The 22,102-nt window shown below is 37.6% G+C and overlaps 1 protein-coding gene across 3 annotated transcripts in view; it reads right to left on the bottom strand.

Annotated features, from left to right (window-relative positions):
* The window catches only part of TTBK1 (tau tubulin kinase 1), a 113,071-nt gene that overhangs the window by 31,630 nt on the left and 59,339 nt on the right, over positions 1 to 22,102 (bottom strand). For 2 of the 3 annotated variants that reach the window (XM_081940763.1, XM_081940764.1), the window contains 7 exons: positions 18,403 to 18,468; positions 16,441 to 16,533; positions 15,804 to 15,929; positions 13,742 to 13,896; positions 12,299 to 12,521; positions 11,678 to 11,853; positions 8,972 to 9,530 (listed from right to left, as the gene is read on the bottom strand). In XM_081940763.1, coding sequence (XP_081796889.1) covers positions 8,972 to 9,530; positions 11,678 to 11,853; positions 12,299 to 12,521; positions 13,742 to 13,896; positions 15,804 to 15,929; positions 16,441 to 16,533; positions 18,403 to 18,468 — 1,398 coding nt within the window. Of the gene's footprint in view, positions 1 to 8,971; positions 9,531 to 11,677; positions 11,854 to 12,298; positions 12,522 to 13,741; positions 13,897 to 15,803; positions 15,930 to 16,440; positions 16,534 to 18,402; positions 18,469 to 20,204; positions 20,279 to 22,102 lie in introns of those variants that run through there. The other variant, XM_081940765.1, reaches the window with a different exon arrangement.

Raw genomic sequence — 22,102 nt, forward strand, 5'->3', positions numbered from 1 at the left:
TTTACAGAGGAGTTGCTGCTCCCTTTATGTGGATGTAATGTGATATTTTGCAGTCTCTGAACAAGGAAAATGTATTTGAATGTTAATGGGGGAAACAGGTGGGCTAATTATAATCTTAAACTACTTTTTGGCTTACTATACAGATAATTTAGCGCAAAGCCGTGCACAACAGTATTAGATTTCTGTGGTTTTATCTTCCTTGGTTGGTTTTGAGGAGAGCTATGGAGAGCTAAAACAAATGCTGTGTAACAAGAAAGCATAAAACATTCTTTTTGATTCATTGGAGAATTAAAACCAAACATTATTTCAAAGGAGAGAAGTTTCATATCATGCAACTTTCATCAAAACTTTTTCACATGCCCTTAAATCTTGGGAGGGGGAGACAATAGTGAACATCCAGGAAGTAGGGTAGTAGTGGCAAATATCTTAGAATAATATTGTGATGCAACTATTATAAATTGTTCAGCAATAATTTAACTAAACAAATTGTGCATACTATATATAAATTGTTACTTCTTAGCAGGAAGTCCAATATTTTTTTCTTTGGATTTTCCCAGTTTGAGTTTTTCACTATTCTTTTTTATTGGGGATATATTTATTGGGTTTCCGTCTCCCATCAGTTAAGAAGACAAGAACTGCAAAGCAGGTGGTTGTGTGCAAGTATCATAAGTATTTTTGGAATGTATGTGTGATGCTACCATTGTGAATTTCTTGTTAAGAATACTTATCAAGTTTTAATATTATGACTGTCTAATTTATTTAGAGGGCGAGTGCTTGCTTGTTGCAGTAAAGTACAAATGCCATAAGCTGTTTACTCAGAGGTATATTCCTGTTTAAATTGCTTGATAGCAGTGTGCAGAAACTTTAAATTGTACAGTTCACAGCAGTACAGAAATCTTATACAGCAGTGACTACTCTTGGCTGTTTCTGCTTCCAAGTGATGCTTTTTAAATCTATTGGAACATATTAGGGATTTCTGCACTGAGAAGTAGAAGGATGGACTCTTGCCTTTATGATGGGCTTTTGAGACAATGGAAAGCACTGGGAACCACTGTTCCTTCTAAGCTGTGCGCCTGCGCCGCCACGCACATAACAAGAAAACACCGTGCAGAAGTTTCAAACGGCACGCAGTGTTTTTTAATGTCTTAAAATATGACTGAAAATATCCCCCTCCCTCCCTTCTCTCTCTGCACCGAACTCTCTCCTCCATCTGGTGATTGGTCAAATCAAGGAAGACTCTACCCAGAGACTGATGACGCTGCAGAAGGGATAATTCTCATTGGTCCTCTGGGGCTTCGTCGGTTCCTGGGAAAACGCGATTCGCTGGTTGTAGCCTGCGTTTCCCTGCACATCCGGGGTTTCTCAGGCATTGCGTCGTCTGAAGCCCCGTTCTGGGCTAGGCAGCCTTTCTGAGATCCCTTCACTTTGCAGAGAGAGGGAAGCAGCGGGGAATTGGACTACCTGAGCCAAAGGGGTCCACAGGATCTTGAGACTTGGTTTTTGAGCAGTACCATTCCACTCTTTCCTTTTCCCTTTCTGTCCTTCTTCTATCTTCCTTTGCTTTTCCTTTCTCTTTCCTTTCTCTTTTGCTTTCCTTTCTCTTTTGCTTTCCTTTCTCCTTTCCTTTTTCCTTTCTTTCTTTTCCATTTCCCTTCCTTTCTCCATACCCAAGTATTATGTATGTTCACTTTCTTGAGTTACCTATGAAGTAATAAAGGTGGGATAAAAATCTAATAAATGAACTCAAGTCCCATACCTTTCATCCTGTGATTTCTACTTATCATGAATATGGGGCAAAAGTTTGAGGATGGATTGGTGCAGAGGCCAAATACCCAAATACCTGAGGGTAGAACAAGAAGCAATGGGTGGAAACTAATCAAGGAGAGAAGCAACTTAGAACTGAGGAGAAATTTTCTGAAAGTTAGAACAATTAATCAGTGGAACAGCTTGCCTCCAGAAGTTATGAATGCCCCAACACTGGAAGTCTTTAAGAAGATATTGGATAGCCATCTGTCTGAAACAGTATAGGGTTTCCTGCCTAGGCAGGGGGTTGGACTAGAAGACCTCCAAGGTCCCTTCCAACTCTACTATTGTATTGCATTAAATGGTATCTTGTTTTTGATAATTGCAAATTGACAGCTCTCTTTAATGATGGAAGCAGAATTCTCATCTCTCTGGATTTTTTTTTCAGAGCCCTTTTGATGTTACTAGCCTAAATCAGCTAATGTTAGGGCTTTCTGCTAGTTTTTTTTAATGCAGGATAACTGAGGAAGTGCTAATGAATCTGCACAGCAGATTGCTACCAAAAAACCAGAACTTTTTTGTGTTTTTCTATAATGTCATGTTTTTCCTGTAGTTTTTGGAAGTGAACTAATCGGGTTAGTTTGCTCACTACATAGTGATTATTCTTTCTTCTGATTTCCTGAAATAAAGCTCAAGAACACATCTTCATATTGCTCAGATAAGACACTCACTTCTGAAAGCCGTTCTGCAATCTATCACCCTGCTTGATTTTTTTTTTGTTTCTTAAAGATAAATACAACTAGACAGAGATGCTATTGTTGGTGTTAATTTCACTATGTAATTAACTAATTCACTAATTTCACTTTTTCCTTTCCTTTCTTTTTCCTTTCTCTTTTCCTTTCCTTTCTTCTTTCCCATTTCCTTTCCTTTTTCCTTTCTTCTCTTTTCCTTTCTTTTCCTTCTTTCCCATTTCCTTTCCTGGTTGAAAACCATTGGCAACTATTCATCACAATGAGTTTACAACATTTGTTTGAAAAAAGTATGGATGAGAAATCCCTCTCTAATCAGTTGTAAAAATATGAAGAATGATACAGACATTCAAACATGCTCAGCATTTCATGGCTTTAATCAGCTAGCACTAATATATCAAGATATGTTTCAAGAATTTGTTTTAACATCTCCTGAAGTGTACTTATAGGGCAGAAGAAAATCAATGGGTTTATTTGTACAAATTAACGTCTCATAGCATGGTATTTATCATGAGGTTATGCAATATGATGTACATAACCCAAGTAACTAGTCCTTGTATATTAATTACATTAAAAATAAAGTTACTAATGTTCTTCTGTGCTAGGGAAATCCCCTCACGTGGCTTTCTTTTTGAGTAGAATTTTAAATCAATTGAGGTTTTTATTAAGGCAATTAATTTACCGAAATACCATGGAATATGGTAGTAGAAAATAAGATATATTTGGAAAATGTGAAAAATATTTTTATTTTTTTTAAAAAAAGAAAAGGAAGCCAACAAGGAAAGGGGACTACCTGGTGATTACTTAGGACCTAGATTTGAAGTTTCAATAGCTGACCCCTCCCAGCAGTTATGTGACTGCACTTCTCACACTTGGCAACCAGGCCACATTTATCGCCATTTGCAGCATCCCATGGTCACCAGGCCACATTTTACGACAGTTTTGCTGGAAACTGGCATGTACATGCCCTTAATGAATGATTGGTTCACTTAACAACTGTCGCATTCATTTAATAATTTCACCACAAAAAGGTTATAAAATTCAATCAGTCATATGACTGGCCAACTTTACAATCCTCACAAGTTATGACCGTGATGGACAGGGTCCATTACAGTTGTAACTCAAGGATTACCTGTACAATTTCTTCAGAGGATGAGCCATCTTTATTTAAATGTTAAGACTCAAATTTCTTATGAACACATTGGAACTGAATTCAATTTCTGAAACTTCTTTAACTACAGAATTTATGACAGGACTGTTCATCTCTCACATATTAACTAGGACAATTATGCAAAAAACAAAATGATATCCTATTGAATTATCTGAAAAAAAAATTGGAAACGAGTCACAAATTAAATTCAGGCCGATTTTAGTGCAAAAGATAAAAACAATACAGAATCAGCCTGATTTACTAAAAATAAATGTAGAAAAAGTTGAATCTTATCACAGAGAGATAATCTGAACAACGTAATAACGCAGACAAAGTTTTGCCTTACAATTGCAGCAGGAGCAGAATAAAAGAATGATAACTTTGGGATGGAACCAAATATGTCTCTACAATGAAAGGCATTAGTCAGCATTTCATTATTTTTCAATATTAGACAGAAAGCAACAATCTGACCAGAAACTGAAGAATATTTAAATCGTATATTACAAATTTTTAATGATCAACAAAAAAAGGTTTTTGATCAACCTATAACTAAAGACAAAACTAAATGAATTTTAATTAAGCAATTAAACATTTAAAAATGAATAAAACTCCATGATCCTATGACATTTCAGCAATATATTATAAGATTTTTCAATAAATTCTGATTAAACCTTTAAATCAAGTAACAAACAAAACTCAGGCACATCCTGGAAACAGACTTTTCAATGCTATGATTTATAAAGTAGGAACGGATTTGGCTCCGCCTGTTTTATTATTGAATGGGTATTATAAACGTTTATAACAAATCTTGCTAAGAGGATAAATGTTTTTTTAACTGAGATAATATATCCTGACCCAGACTTTGTCACAAAGATATATATGAGAGAAAATATCAGATACATTTTTAAGGCTACTTGCAAGATAAACTAGAAGACCAAAGGTAAATTATTATTTTCCTTAATGCTAAAAAAACCTCAGTCCTCTGAAATGATCTTTTTGGTTACAGATCTGCAAAAAGTACACTGTGGCCTTAATTTATTTACATGGGATACAAGGTACTATAAACCAGTACTCCCAATTTTCCTGGCACCGGAGACCAGTTTCATGGAAGACAATTCTTCCACAGACTGGGGGACCGGGGGGGGGGGGGGCGTGCAACCTAGATTCTGTGCATGTGCAGCTGAAGCTTTGCTCGCCCACCCACCACTTGTTTGGCCTAGTTTCTAACAGACCAGGGATTATGCTATGAAGAACAAAATTTTATTGTGAGTGTTGTTTCAAACTAATGTACTTTACTGATTACTCTAGTAATCTGAGTATATCAAGAAACCACAATCCTAGAAATTAAATTAGTTGCAGAAGAACACAAACTGAATATTTTGCTAACAATTGTTCATCTTAGAATCTCTTTTTTAACACTGATAGAATTTATGCAACGAAGTGACAATGTCAAATTATCAAATTAATGAAAACACAGAGGTTGATATGGAATTTGATAGAGAATGAAAAGCAATTTGTGCATTAGCTAATTGGTTTAATGCTGAAAAAGTCAAATCTTTATTTACAAAAAAAAAGAATTTATTCAAAAATAATTATTTATCAATTTAGAATCATAACAACATATATTTCTAGAGAGAAGTAATTATATTTGCCTTGGCTACGAAGAATTTCAGCAATCAAAATGGATATTTTACCACAACTAAATTTTATATTTCAGAATATTTTAGCTCCTATTTAGAATAAGTTATTAAGTAGCTAGCACTATGCTAGAGAGACAGTTTTGTTTTTTAATTTAATCCTTAGCTGTTCATTTGGAGAGAGGGGGGGGAGGGAGGGAGGGACAGACAGACAGACAGGCATGGATAGTTTAGCTGGATAGAGTAATGAGCAGCCAAGGATTACATTCAAAAACCTGTTAAAAATTTAAAGGTGTACTATTATGCCAATTGCCTAACATGGATTTCAGAATCATCTTAATGGAAGAGGCAGTATATATTTAGATTGATATACATATAAAGAAAGCATTTTAAGAGACTATCAAGCAATTTACTAAATGTTTGAGATAAATATAGGAAAATAATGTCCATACTTTTCCTCTTGTGGCTCCTTACTTTTTTATGATGAAGAAAGCACTAAGAAATTTGCTCAATGATGAGAAAATAATCTACTTAAATTACAAGATATTAGTATTTAAGAGGACTCTCAAATTGTTTGCTATGCCATGCTCTTGCATGATTAATTGATTCCAATATTCTCAAGTAAATAGTACAGAAAAACTAGCAAACTGTTACATGACTTATTAGGCTTACTTAAGACCAATTTATCTTCTCATTTATCACAATAATTTCCATATTAGACTTACTTCCATCTATAATCACTATTTATATTTCCCTATTTTCTCCTATCCCCTCTCATTTGTCATTCCCTCATCTATGGTGAAAGATGCATTTGTGAACCCATAGCATATTAAAGACATCTAAATATTCTTCACAGTTCTCTGATTATTTAAAAACAACTGTGAATCTAAGCAAAACATATGAACTATGGGATATATTTTCCAAAAGAGGTCCATCAGTACCTTGATACATGGGGTGTTGTAGCTGTTGAATAAATAAAATAAGTATTGGGAGAATAGCTACAAATGTATAACTGAGAAAAAAAATACAAAATTACAATAGATTGACTACTGAAGAAGTATAATTGTTACGCTTGTCTTAAGGGGGCATGTATAATAGTTTTTTAAGATGCTATTTCTGACATGTAATGATAATATTTTTCTACAATACTGATCATTTATATGACATTCTTAAAGTGTTCTGCATAGGTTATTTTAATAAAGAACTAGACAACATGAGACTCATATTTCCTTACTCAAACAGAGAACAAGTGTGATGATCGGCGGGTTAAAAAAATCAGTGACAGCAGGAACAACTTCTGATTTGCTGTCAGCTTCCCAATTGAGTTTCCTTGTGGGAAGTTGGCAGCGAGTGTCAGAAATGTATCTCCTCCCTCCCTCCTTTCCTTCCCAGTAAGTGCTGCAAAACGTGGGAGAACAAAACGTGGGAAGGGAGTACGTGAATCCACAAATAACTAGCACAGTGCAAGTGCAGAGGGACTAGTAGAAGGTGCACCATTTCTCCATTAACTTTCTCCCTGCAAGCTTTCCACCAGCAAAGACTTTGTTAGTGGGAAGGTGACAAGAAGCCTGGCACTCTTGTCATTTCCTTCTGGTTCCCCTCAACCACAGAAGTGCAACAGTGGCACTGAACAACAGGCACAAAGTGGCACTTAAAGGTACAGCATTCCGTACATTCGCCCATTTGAGATACCTTTGTTCGTAAAATTTTGCCTTATGATGCAGTGTTTCGCCCAATGAAAGGTTACAAAGCATCAAACAGACACAAGAGTTTTAGTAGTATATAGATAATGCTTCTTAACTACCCAAAGAAGTAGTTCACAGGAATTGCAGCATTAAAAGGAAGTGGAATAATTCTTAGCTAAAAGCATAGCAAGCCCACCCAGTGACTTACCCTCGTTTGAAAAAGATTAGCTACATCATCGCCCCAGTCACCAAGCCAAACAACATACAATGGCAACTGGGACTTGACTTTCCATTGCCAAGAGATGAAGTCATAAAGCACGATTACATTGCATGAAGTTGCAGAACAGCCATTGCACAGCTCAGGGAAGATGCATGAGAAGCACCACACAGGTCAGGAAGGGAGCACATGGGTGCAAGAGCGAGTAAGAAGCATTGCATGGATCAGAAAAGATGATAGGAATGTGCAAGAAGTAGCATGGAGGTTAGGGACGCAGCACAAGGGTATGCAGAGGGGAAGTGAGAGGTGTGGAACAGGTCAGGAAAGGTCCGTAAGGATGCAAAGCGATACGCAAGCAGTGAAGTATGTGTCAGGGACAGTGTGCATGGTTGAAAGAGTGCATGAGAGGCATGGTGAGGATCAAGGAGGATACACGGGAGTGTGTGAGGAGGACAGCATGGGTCACGGAGAGTGCAAGGAGAAGCACTTGAGGTTGTGCAGGTTGAACACAGTATATAAGATGTGTGATAGGTATGGTGCAGGTTGGGGTGGGTGCATAAGAGGATATGAGTGGCCAGCAAGAGCACAAGGATACATAGGTAGGGAAATCTTAACCCAGAGATCTGCATCCTTCCCTGCTAGCTTCCTCGCTAACTTTCGGGAGCCACTTGGGATGATGAGATGACTGGCATATAAATTTAATAATAAACAAATGAATAAAATAAATCTGGCATGAAATATTGCAAATGGCAATCATGTGACTGGGGAATGCTTGGCAACTGGTCATTGGTAGAAATGGGTTGCCAAGCACCTTGATCATGATCACATGACCATGGGGCTGCTGGGATGGCTGGAACTCCGAGAACTGGCCATAAACAGCATTCTGACTGTTTATAGCCATGATGGCGAACCTATGGCACACGTACCAGAGGTGGCACGCAGCGCTCTCTCTGTGGGCACGCGAGCCATTGCCCCAGTTCACCTCCGCCACGCATGCACGCACACCTCCCACCAGCCAGCTGGTCTTTGAGTTTTGGCATGTGCGGGGGGTGGGTGCAAGGGGTGCATGCATGTGCAGGGAGCATGTGAGGACATGCGTGCATGCATGGGGGCACATATGCATTGCATGTTGGGAGTTCGGCCGCACTTTGGGCACTCGGTTTAGAAAAGGTTAGCCATCACTGGTTTATAGAATGCGGTAAACAAAATGCTGACTGAAAGGTCATAGGTCAAGGTCTATTTGTATTCAGAATAGGAGATTTTCTCTGGATGAGAAATAATAGAGAAAAATTGTTGCCAACACTCAGTCTCGGAAAGAATAGTTTTGTGGCCAAATTATCTTTTGATTCCATGCATAATAATACATATACATTTCAGAATCAGCAGACAGACATAATCTACTTTGATTCTTCCAATCTACAGTACCTTATCCTATAGCAGAAGGGGACAACCTGTATCTGAACTATAGCTTCCAGCATCCCTTATCATTGGCCATATTGGTTCAAACTAATGGAATAAATGATTCAACAACATCTACAGGGCCATAGGTTTCCCACCACCCTGTTGACCCTCAGGACTAACTTGCATCAAAAACAATTCACATGGATTCACTTCTAATGGAATTTACTATAAAACATTATCGATGCTGGTGTAATAACACTAGTATCAATTCTTTAGATACCCTCGATCTGGATATGATGCCCAGATGTGATGTGACTAAATAAGACAGACATCACAAAATGAAAAACAACGGCAATATGAAGGAGATGGATTTATTTTGCATATCTTACCTGTCTCTCGGGACCCATTGGCTCAGATTCTCGTCTCCGCTGCCGGATAGCTGGTGCTGAATATAAGGGACACTGTGATGGGCTTCCTGGTTGCTGCTCATGTTTACTCTCAGAAACTGTATGGCACTGCATTTCATTTCTGTGGGAACTGTCCTCCTCAGCCACAGTCTGCATACCTCGGAGTCGCCCATCATGTATTTTGGGCCTGACTGCTGCTTCTGCACCCAATTGCCTCCTTTCGTCCCCTTCTTCTATGGGCTTTAGTTCCTCAGGTTCCTCATCTGTTGTCCCAGATGTGCTTGGTTCAGCGCCAGGATGGAAGTCCTTCAGTTCTGTCTCTTTATCAATTATAACCCACTCTTTGCTGTCAAAGTCCTCCTCCTCAGCCAGGGGCACTGATCGGAAAGCATTACTGAGAGCTTCATGCTCCACAGAAGCAGATACATCCATCCTGCCACTTGCCTGTCGGTCTACTTGACCAGTCTCAATAGACAGCATCTGTGCTGGCTGAGAAGAGCATACGAGCCGGGAAGGAGAACAAGGTAAATCTACTCGGGATCTGAAAATAAAAACAAAGAAGGCCAGGTAAAATTAATTTTAAAAATTAAGAATTTAGGATTATTCAAGAATAGCATAGATGACTATTTCCTACAATCTAAGTGTTGTGGCCAACCAGCGGCAAGCGGAGCTGGCAGCAGAGTCGGACAGGGAGGAAGGGGGGAACATGGGCCAGTCCTGGAGGCTGGGGAGGGCTCGGACGAAGGCTCTGCATCGGAGGCAGAGATGGGGCCAAGGCCATCTGGCAGTTCTCAGCTGCCTTCAGAGCTAGACATCAGTGTGGCAGAGGAACAGCTGGAGTATGTTCCCAGTGTGCGCATGCGCAGAACTGCCAGAAGAACAGCTCAGAAATCGACTTGGGTGTAAAGCCACAGGTGGACAGTGAATGGCCCCTCCCATAGGAAATAAAAGAGGAGCGAAAGGAGAGTGGGCTTTTTCAGGAAACAATTTGTTCATTTGTTTCAGAAATGTGAAGATTTGTCTGTGAATCTCAGAGACTCTGTGCCAAGTCTTTCCTTGCACAGCACTGCGCATGGAAAATATTTACATGACAGCTTTCCAAGCTAGATAAGGTCTGTGGTCATAAATTCATCTTTGAAAGACTGTTTACCAGGCCTTTGCTCAATGTAAATGGGAGGAATTCACATTCGTTTAATAAAAGGGGTTTTGTCAGGACCAGAAATCTGCTTCGTGCTTCTTGAGGAAGCCTAGGTCAGAACACTAAGTTAAAGAACCTTCTGAGAATTAGCTTCCCTGAAATACCGGTAGGATCTGTTCCCTTCCAAATTCATTGAAAATTTAAATGATCAAACTGAATATTAAAGCTGCCTTTCTTCAAGTATAACTCACTAGTCATATGCTTCTTTGGTACAGAATGTTAGCAGAGTCCAACAACTGTATGTACCTGACCACTCTACTCCCACACCATGCCTTTGGTAGCCTGTGCACTGGGGAAGGGATCCTATTCATTCTGTTGCCTCACTTATGGAATGATTTCCAGGAAAAGAAGAAGCAATTTTTAACATCCACTATATTATTTTCAGGCTGCTTAACTTAAAATGCCTTGATTTCATTTTATGCTTTTAAATTTTATTTTTATTTTATTTTCCATTTGTCTAGATCAGTGATGGCTAACCTTTTTGCTACCGCGCCAAAAGCAGAGGGAACGCAAGGAGGAGTCGTGCGCTGGCATGCCCACACCCATAATTTTATGTGTGTGACCACCCTGCGTGCGCATGCGTGCACGAGTCCTGCCCTCCCCCTGCTTTTGACCCGTGATGGACCCATTTTTTGCCCTCCCCAGGCTCCAGAGGCTTTCTAGGAGCCTGGGAAGGGCGAAAATGGCATCCCACCCCCGCAGGCCCTCCAGAGGCTTCAGGAGGTTTCCTGAAGCCTCTGGAGGGTGAAAAATGGCTGAAAATTAAGATCAAAATCAGCTGACCAGAGCAACACCTCGCGTACCATAGGTTCGCCATCCTGGGTCTAGATGAACTAACATCCACTGAATTACATAAATACTGTACATTTCAATAAAACCCATTTAACTGTTTAAATTAGAGAGTTTTATATGAGCAGGTTATAGTCTATTCATTGACAAGATAAGTAATTTTAACATGTGATCATAACAACATAAAGATTCAATAGAGATCTACAAGTATTTGAAGTAATGAACCACACACAATTAAATTTCTTTTTTCCATCACTTAACACTGATAGATCTGAGTAAAAAAAAAAGGGGGGGGGAATAATACTTATTCAAAATGAACTGGAATAATGTGTGGCTTTTCCTTATAGGTACGTTTTAATCATAACTCAATATTTTGTTTGTTTGTTTGTTTGTTCATTTATTGTACTTCAGTCAACCAATTCCTTGATGAATTTGGGTGGGAAACAACATATGTCTGTGTGGGGTGTTTTTTTTTACAGTTGACATAAAAAAAAATCATAAGAAAACAAAAACCATAAAATCATCCTGTCCCAAGGCCTGGAAAGACAACCACATTTTTAAAGAGTGTTTGAAAAGTCATTACATACAGATCTCTGTTGGAATGCTATTTCAGCTTTTGCTTTGCTTTCTTTGACTCTTAGCTATATGCCCAAAGCTTGAATAAGAATGTATAAAAGCCACTTAATTGGCCCTAAGCAAACCTTCGTTCATGCTGATCAATTTTTCCATCAGCAGTGGAGAGGCGTTCCGACTCAGGACTATTCACACGGCGGTATCTCAGAGAACGTGCTTGGGTTGTAGGGGAGTCCGGCACTACTCGCACTGGGGAGATGGGGCACACGCCACTTTTCTGATCTTCTTCAGCTAAACACTGCGTCTGAGACAGAAAAGGAGAAACCCCTGAGAATAAGATAAATCCACAAAAATCCACAAGGTAGTGAGCATGATGCAGCCTATCATCTGACAGTGCTAATTAAATATCTGATTTCACACCTGCATCAATCCTTGACAGATTGTACCTAGGAGAGTGTAAGAGTGATAGTGAAGTTTTGGCTAAGAAGACATAATCCAATAAAATAACAGAATTCGTGTTAAACATCAAGAGAGACATTGCCGTTCGTGATGTTATCTTTTATATCTTTAGCCCAGTAAAGACATACACCTCATTTGAATGCCAGACAGAGTCAGTTTACATTAAAACATGCTTCCGTGTCTAAAATTAGCAATTTTACTTAGGGTTATATTGTCTACTCACAAAATCACTATTCTTTGGCAGAAAATGAAAAGATTAGTATATATTCAAAATGGTCAAAAAGCTTTACTTTGCTGATGCTGATCCTGAGTTTGTTGCGATTTACATCAGTCTCTTCCCAAACTTCTCCTTCATTGAAGGGAACATTTGGAGCCTGCCCTAAGTTGTTTTCTGTTGGCCGGACAGATAAAATTGGGGGTGCATTCTCTTGGTCACTCAGGTGTTCTCCTTGCAAAACATCCTCTGTGTTCTCGCGAAGTAAATCTCCAGGAATTGGAGTGATATTGACCACACTAAAGGAGAAATAATGTACAAACTTCAGATTACAAAACTAAAGCTTTAGAATTATTATTTCTCAGAGTATCACAGTATTTTTCACTGTTCACAGCCAATACTATAGATAATGTATACAAAGCCCATTGCAACAGAACATAAAGCTTTAAGCAAATTATCTTATCTCATCTTGAGGTACCACTAAATTCAATGGATGGTTGAAACTTTCCTCTTGCATTTAACTATTGAAAACAGCATATTCTTTATTGGCAGCCTGGAAATCTTACCATAAGGATTCCATAATATTTACTTAGCATACTGCAGAATTTCTTGTCCTTCAATTAAAAAAAAAAGTACTGTTATCTATCATTAGGATGGCTTATGGCAGGAGGAAATTCAGAAATATAGCACCTACTATAATGACTGAAGATGGCACTAGCTATGGAAGAAAGTTGAGTAGCTCTGCTAAAATAAATAAGCATAATAAAATATATTATTTTTCATTTTGATAGGAAAACAGAATTGGGATACCTTTTGCTTATTTTAACTTAAATCTTGAGATGTGGCTTATACAAGGTCAAAAATTTCCACGGAACTATATGTCTTGATATAATTCTATATATATTTTCCCATGAAATAATTGTTAGCCACTCCCACAAAGATCTTTGATAATATTGGCAGTTTATTTCTTTCTAGTTGTCTTCACCAGATCCACTCAAATGGGAAATATTGGCAAACTCAGAGAATCTCCCAAGATCTAAAAATTAGAATGTGATCTGAAGCAGCAATTTTTTATGATGCAAGTAGAGACTTTTTCTATGAGAAGAGCTCTGTCTTTTACTCCTATTCATGACAGGAAGTCAGAAGGTGATATTTTCCTGTCCTTCCTTTAGCTATCTCCACTCTAGAAAGATGAAGCACACGTAGTTGGAGAAACTGCATTTCTGCATTTCCCCACCACTGATCATAAACTGGAGCATAAACTAGATAAACATTCTTTGGATTTCTGAAAAATTCTATCCCTAAACAGTAGGACACCTTTGAATTCAATCAACTCAAAGATAATCATTTATAGTCAACATGTCGAGCTCATATATAGCATTAATATTAGCATACCTGTTTTGGGGGAAGATCTGTAATTACAAATATATATTGACTGTATGTAAAATAATTTGTCAGTGCACCAAAAGGCCCTGTAGTGAGATTCTGCAATATTGGTTAAATGTGATCTGCCACTCACCCAAACATGGCTGCAGTTTGCCTTGTGTTCTGCTGAGGTGGGGTGGATGTACTTGTAGATAATAAAATATCTGTACCAGCTTTCTCCCAGTCAAAGGCCTCATTCTCAGTAATTCCCCTTTCCTTCATGCTATTTTCAAACACAGTCATGATCAGCTAGACAAAAACAAGTTAGAATACTAAAGTTCAAATGTTTATCCACAATCAGAAATAGGAATATAGAAAGTCACTTTATATGAGATGGAGAATGATCTACTTCACAGATTCACAACTTGAGCCCCAGAGCCACAAGTAACTCGCAAATCGTTGGATGCATCCTCTAAGCTTTTTTTTAAAAAAAACTGTTGCCAAAGTCTAATTTTTGATTAAGTAGAAATTGAAAATCTTTATATACTTGACAGAAGAGTAAGCAGTATAACTATATTTTCATTAAACATGAATGTAGATGAAATGGAATTTAGTTTATTCCATAACTGCAACATTATTTGAGTATCCCCAAGTAAAAGTCATGAACACCTGTCAACTAAATCAGCTGCAGCTCTCCAGAATAGGCAAAGTATTTCCCAAAATTTAGTTTAACGGGCGTTTTTTGGAATTCTTCTATAATATTCTCTTACTGCAAAATTACTGCCTCCTCCTTCAAAGAATTTCCTAATATTTAGGTTTTTTTATTCATCTGATATATTAAAACACACAGCTAAAAACAGGTTAGCATCATTAAGGGATTATCCACTAATTACAAATAACCCTAATTAAGGCAATCAGCATACAACTGAGAGGAAAGACCTGCTTGTAAGTTTGTATTATTATGGTCGGTCACACAATCAGTCAAATGTTTAGATTGGTTTTGGCCTTTTTTATCCACCTATTGAGTCCTTCCCAAGGATCTGTGATAGGCAAATGTTTGATGGTGTTAAAGTTATCGTTGTAAGATGTAAGCTGTTCCTACTAAAGCTTCCTTTTGCAATTGACTGATAGTGGTGCCAATGTTGTCAAGATGGTGTGGAACTGCAGCCAAAGCATCTATTACTATTGGTACTGCCTTTGCTTTCTTTTGCCATAGTCGTTCTACTTCTGTTTGTAGTTCTTTATATTTTGTGATTTTCTCTATTTCTTTCTCTTCTATTCTGTCTCCAGCTATTGCAACGTCCAGACTTTTTTGTCTTTATCGACAATTGCGACGTCTGAGGTAAGTTCTTGCTGGTGGGACCACAAATGGCAGAGAAATGTTATTTCTTGCAGATAGTCCAATGCACTATTGTTGCTACTATGTCATGCCATTATTTGTAGTTAATCTGGGCAATTTTCTCGCAGGAGCTATGAAAGTGGTTTCTATATTGTTTAATGTCATATATCACTTCCCATGTCAAAGCACTGAAGTTGTTTATAATAGAAACAGCAGCAAAACACATAATAAACTAATCATAAAGCAATAGTAATCCTCTGCCCATTTGCAGACAAGTAAGGTAACCAAAGAATCAGTACAGAACACTGTCAGTGTAACTCAAAGTAGGATATTTCAGATTTATGGGAAGCGTTAGGGTCAAGTACATCTCTCCTGACACTGCTTGATTTCTAAGTGGTTATGATTGGTTGTCTGTGATACTTTTCTAGATGGTCTTCGTGAGTTGGGAGCATTACGTTAGAATGATTTTCTTCCTTTCTGCAGGAATTGTCTCAGTAGTATTAGTATCTACATCTGGTTATGTATTCATTATACATGCAGGGTATTTTTGCCTTGCTCTAGAAGTTGCACCTGGTGCAGAATAATGTTACAAGATTGCTGAGTGAACAGCTGTCCATGTACACATTGTACGTTTGAAGCAGCTAAACTAGCTCCCAATTATTACTGAGCCGTATTGGAAAGTTTGGTCATGTCTTACAAATCTCTAAACAGTTTGGGGCTAGGATAATCTTCACCTTTAGACACCTGTCTGCTCACTGAGGGGAGGTCCTGCAATGTATACTGAAAACTAGTGGTTCTTATTAAATCAGTTTCATGTGGGAAATCGAAATTATTGGTTTCTAATTATTTCAAGATAGTAATAAAAACAGGATTTTACCTGATAATCTGGTTTGGTGAAATAATCCAGATTTGCAATGTGATCCAGAAAAAGGTGGAACTCAGAAGGCATATGTTTTAGCAGCATTCGATGTTCATATTTCTCCTTAATCATACCAACTTGTTCCTAGAGAGATCAAATGCATTTATTTGTTTGCATGTATGCATGTATGATAGCATGCTGTAATCATAAACAAGGTTTTGCTGACTCACAAAAATAATGAATGTACTAATAATATATAAGATAAATACATTTTAAAAACTAAAAAAAAATAAAACACTTGCATTATACTCTAAAAGCTCTCCAGAAAAGCCCACTGGAAAATTCCAAATTCCATCATAGAATACTACTTATAATAAATATCATTGGCAAACAAAACAAGACAGTAAATGGCCTCAAGTTAACATATTAACATCTGTTCATTGTGGTGATTATATATAATTTCAGTATCAAAAACAAAATTGTTTCTGAGCACTGAAACTTTGACTGCTGGCATACACAATCAAGAAAATGATCTGATGTACTGCTGTGGACATCCCGCAGGCTTTTATAGAATCCAGCAGGATTTTTTTTATTGCTTTATTATTGATGTAGAAAAGGGAGGTATTGTATTGTTGCTGACTACATTTTTTTCTACCTTATCTTTAATCTTGCGCCATGGAAGTTGACCAACTGCAAACTCTACCAGCATGTAAAAAAGAGACCATAGATCATCATGTCGGCCCATTTCCTGCAATAAAACAAAAATTAGTTACAAAATATTGTAGCTGCCAATACTGTTCACAATGGCAGTAAACTATTGTTACCCAGAAGGTATTGCAAAATTATCAATTGTATATGCAGCATATGTATGTAATAAAGCTTAATAGTTCATGTAGCCAGAGTTAAAAATCAAAAGCAGTAATTTCCATACATTCTAATCTCAGTGCAATTTTCTGTATTGTCTGTTGAAAAATTCCTATACATCAGTAATGGAACTCTATGATGTATGTTGCACATCATGATGTTTGAACCAGAAAGGTCAAAAAAAAGAACATGCCTACTATTTTGTAATACCAAAAGAGACATTAACAAGACTATAGTTGGAAGAAAGTTGAAATTTATAGATTTCATGAAGACAAGTCCTTTTTCCTCGATTCTGCATTGTAGTGTATGTCACACTGTACTGGAACTAGCTTGATTTTACTTTTATTCTAAACAGTATCCTAAAATATGCCTAAATACCTAAGCTGCTGCACTGAAGGAGATTATCTTTTAACCTTCTGTGTATTGGAGAATAAGAATCCATGTTATATTCTAGTTATATCTGAACTTATTTAATTGCTAAGTGACTGAATGAGCTTTGCACAGTGAAGAGGCATTTTAGAGCAAATCTATCCCCACATAATCCACACTTCAACAGGACACCACTCATACTAGCCAGAAAAATCTCCAAAAGCCCTCTAGCATTCATATGAAAACTGTTAACTTCTATGGGCAGACCATCCTAAAAAGTCTCCCATCTCTTCCACAAAGAGTAATTGCTCAAAGTGCAAAGCTCAGCAGAAGAACACCTATAAAATCCATCAGCTTCATATCATCGAATTCATGTTCAGCAGGAAAGAAGCTTCCTGGTATACTTTTTGTTTAGCTTACAATGTCACAAACTTCATGTTTGAACAGTCAAGCCACTAGTAATGCAATGTAAGGCAGTCGGCAAACTGCTGTGCTGGCAAAAAATATTAATAAACATGGCTTCATGCATATAAATTCTGATATTCAAGATAATGGAATCTAACATTGCAGACTGTCAGCACTCTAGACCTTTGTAACAGCAGAGAATTTATTAGAATGCCTCAATCATTAACAGCCTATCAGGTAAGCTAAAGAGAGCAGCATTTTCTGTTTCAATCCAGGATTCTTTTAAGCCTGGAAAATCTGAAGCAGTGGACAGGAGCCTCTGTAATATGAATTACATAATCATTAGGAATTAGATCCATCTCTCCTTGCTCCTTCAGGCAGATGGACAAGATGAATGTAGATCAACAGCTTGCCTTCAAAAGTTGTGGGTGCTCTAACACTGGAAGTTTTTAGAAGAGACTGGACAGTCAGGGACCACCTTACAAAATATGATTCCACCTATCCACTCCAAGCATCTAGGATAAGCTTGCTAAATATCTCACCGACCCTCCCACCCTGTGCATAAAGGAACTGGAGTTCTTGCTAGCAGTCCGCAGACTAAGAAACATGCTGTCCTTATAGATGCAATTGCTCATAATTTCAACAATTTCTTTCAACAGGCTTTTGGACTCTTAGCAAATGGTGAACAACTGATCATTTGTGGTAACTGCTTCTTTTTAAATGGTGCAAATATTCTGTTTATGGTTTGCTCTTCTGAGTGCCCCACAATCAGTTTGATTTGGGCAGTGCAAAATATTGCAAAATAAATAAATATGCATGTGCACTATAATACAACATGCATACCCTGTTCGACTGTACCTGAGTCACACCAGGTTGTACTGTGTGTGACACCCCTACACCACACTCAATAGCAAAAGAGATACTTTTCCTTTAATCTCTCTCATTTTACCCCTTCCATACACACAAAGATAAAACTTACTCTATTTTTATGTGCATTCACTGACGCATACCGGACTGTTCCCCGGAATCCAGCAACATTACGAGGCTAATGAAAAGAAGATACATTAAATTTAATTTTTTTAATGTGAAAGTATGTAAAGCTGTCCACCTTTTCTTCGTTGCTTAGGTCCACAAACCATTTTGATGATAAATATTAAGATGAACTGATGGTCAAATTAGACATTTTGGTTATGAATTAAAGATGATTTTTGAACAAATCTTTTAGAAATAATAATACTTCCTACTGGAAAACACCGTTGTAAGATAAATTGAAATTATCATTTTTAAAAAATATATATAAAAAGATAAGATCTCTACAGAAAATACTATAGACCTCAGTGGACGAGGTCTATAATAAGCAAAGTGTTTTTCTTCCCCCAGTACAAAACAGTACAAAAACCACTGGCTTCAGAAACTTAAGAGCAAGTTAAAGGTCAAAAATAGATTCAGTTGACTATACAGTAGAGAGATAACAACCTCATCTTTCTTACCAAAGTACTTCAATTGTTAACTCAGTTTCTTTCTACTGCTCCATCTTAATTCACATGGACAGAATCCCTTTGGTGCCAGGAAATAAAAAGTTCAGGAATATCCCCATATATTTTAAAGTACATTTAAAAATCTCACATGTGAAAACTATCAGAAACGAATTTGTAAGTGTGTGTGTGGGGGTGCTTGCACGCGTGCACCCATGTGTGTTTGTATATAGAGTATTGTACATATATATATATATATTGTTTAAGAAAAAAACAGGACTGATTTTGATTCATAGATGAGCATAATTTCAGTGTCAATAAGTTAGGTTCCTTTTATTGTGCTGAAAAAAATTATCTATGAAAAACAAGCAAAGAGCAGCAACTGGGTCCCCACTGTACTAATGTTTTTGTTGTATTCCACAAAGTATAGATAGGTAATCATCTATCAGCACAACGGGTACCATTGGTGAATTCCCTTTTGCTCCCTGTAACTCCTCAAAAATGCTCCAAGAATTTGAATGCCAAATACAGGAAGGTGGAACAATGAAGAGCATAAGGATAGGTATTCTGTTGTGCAGATAACAATCTAGTTGGGTAACTTTGGACAGAATCTTCTATCTTCAATTATTTAATAATTGAAGCCTGATTTTCAGAATTTACAGGATGCAATGATGCAAAAAGAGAGCCATTGCTTACTTAACTCCTAACCCTGAGTTTAGTCACATAAATTTCAGTCACAGAAACATAAATCACCAGTGTTATATATTCTACTTTCTGGAAAAAATCATTAAATAAGATAGATGTTCTTCAGTATATTTGGAAAAATATATTTTTTAAAATTATGATAAATAAAAAATAAATAAATGTCACAATTGTACTGGCTTTAACAAATACTTTGGTCTCCTTAGCACATGCTAAAACAAAACTTTGAAGAACTGTCATTTTCTCTTATTGTTAGGATTTCACAATTTTGGGTTCACGTTTGTATTTCACGTTTCTAATGGAAATATATTTTCATGTGTATAAACAGGATTTGGTATCTTCAGTTTTTGCACAATAATTACAAATTTTAAATAGAGTGTTCTTAAGGCCCAAATGATCTTCAACATATGATTTACTGCAGTTCTACAAGGGCCAAACGTTCATAAATTCAAAATCCAGAAAGCTCCTGGCCTATGCATAAAATATTGAAAGCAAAAATTATTTCATGGAAACAAAATAAATGGGGAAAATAACTCAGAATTATATTCATTATTAAAACAAACACAAACCAAAAAAATAAGAAGCATTATGATGGCTCACTCACAACTTATGGTTGAGATGGTTATAAGCAGCAGATGGGAAGCCAACGCATCAAACAGTCTCAAAAAACGAGCCCAAAAGAACTGTAAAACAAAGAGAAACCCAAAGAAAACCATGACAATAAAAATGCAAAATGAAGGGAAACAAAACAGAAACAAATATAAAATTGGATCAACATTATTATCATCTCTTCCCCTACAGAAGTGCCTTGTATCTCTTACTTTAGTTAGCTAAAGCTCATCATGCTCTAGATATCCTATCCACAGTAGTGCATTATGGCTCAGATTTTAGAGCAGTGGTCTCAATTTTACAGCCTATGGGCAGAGGCAGAACATTCATATCATTTTCTATCACCTGCCACAATATTTTGTGGGCACGAAGGACACAGCCCGTCAAGGCTAGTTCCTTGAGTGGATGTAAATGCTCAGGCTGAGTAACAGGAAGTACAACAGCGGAACCTGATCAGCTGGGCCACATAGCCAGCACCACAAACCTCTTGTGCCAAGTTCCACTGTTGTCTGGGAATCCCACCCACCAGTGGTGGGTTGCTCTTACCATCGCTACCGGTATGCTGATTGCGGTCTGCTTGTGCTCCGCACGCATGCACAATCCACGCCCCTGCGACAACCAGCTACTTGCTGGGGCTTGCGCCAGCACCACACACTGTGCACATATCTGCAGTGTGCTTTTTGGCTAAATACAGCTATAGAGCGTGGGTGGGTGGGCGGGCGGGCCAAACGAGCCACTATACCGGTATGCTCTCCGCTGCTCCAGGCCACTACCGGTACGGCCGTACCCGCAGCAACCCACCGCCACCCACCCTCACACTTCATGACCCATGCTGTTTCCAAAGCAGTCCCAGGCTCTTTGGGCAGGAGCAATGGGAAGATGGGATTTGGCAACAAAACAAATGCTGGAGCTGCCCAGAGAAGGGAGAGAGAAAGTAACTGAAGGACAGAGGGGCAAGTCTGGCTACCCTATCTTGAGTTTTTCACAACTTTGCAAGAAATGGGGAAAAACAGAAAGCAATAAGCAAGCAAGCAAAATCTCTTGAGAAAAAGGGCAGAAGAGAAGAAAACTGTTTCTTCAGGAAAGAGAAAGAAGTAAGAGAAAAGCAGGGATTTGGACAGCTCTTCATGGGATTATTTTCCCTTATCCTCCCCTTCAATATGATCCTGAAAAATTAATGAAATCACCGAAAACTAATTGGTTGAAATGAAATGACTGTTTTGCGAGAAACCTTACTGTTTTGCAGTACATTTTTTAAAATATACTTTAATGGCATATCACGATATTCTCCATTTTTGATTTGTATCAAAGACTTCAATGTTTTAACCCCTGAGCCAATAAACTACTCCTCAGATGGACCCGACAATTTGAGTTTCAGATTCCAGTTCTAAGGAATGACCCAGTCTTTAGCGATAGAATTAGTCAATATCCTGCAGTGAATTTCAACAGCCTTTTGGTCCCCATATTGTAGTTTGATAAGAGGTAAGATTGATTGACATAATTTCTCAATTTCTTCTTCAATGTTTGTTCTAGGGATGGCCATCATTTGAATCCCTAGGGATCATACTATTCTTTATCTCCAAGGTCCTTATTTACTAAGGATAGCTTCTGTTTCTATTTCTTAGCAATTAGTTTTTATTTTAATTTTTTGAAGACTCTTTAGATACTTTAAAAAATCTGTTTGTGGGTTATTGGAGCTCACATTTTCTGGGAATAACTATGTCTCCTGATAAAGGATATAAATATCAATCTATGTATCAGCAAAAGAGAAATTACAATGCACTCTTATTCAAACATAGGTTTATTCAGCAATTCTGGCCTTTCACCTATATTTTAGGCAGATAGAAACCATGTTCCATTTACTTTAGAGTTTATGTAGCTATTCATCTACAT

The sequence above is a fragment of the Natrix helvetica genome, assembly GCF_964273705.1.
Source record: "Natrix helvetica genome assembly, chromosome: 2".
NCBI lineage: Eukaryota > Metazoa > Chordata > Lepidosauria > Squamata > Natricidae > Natrix > Natrix helvetica.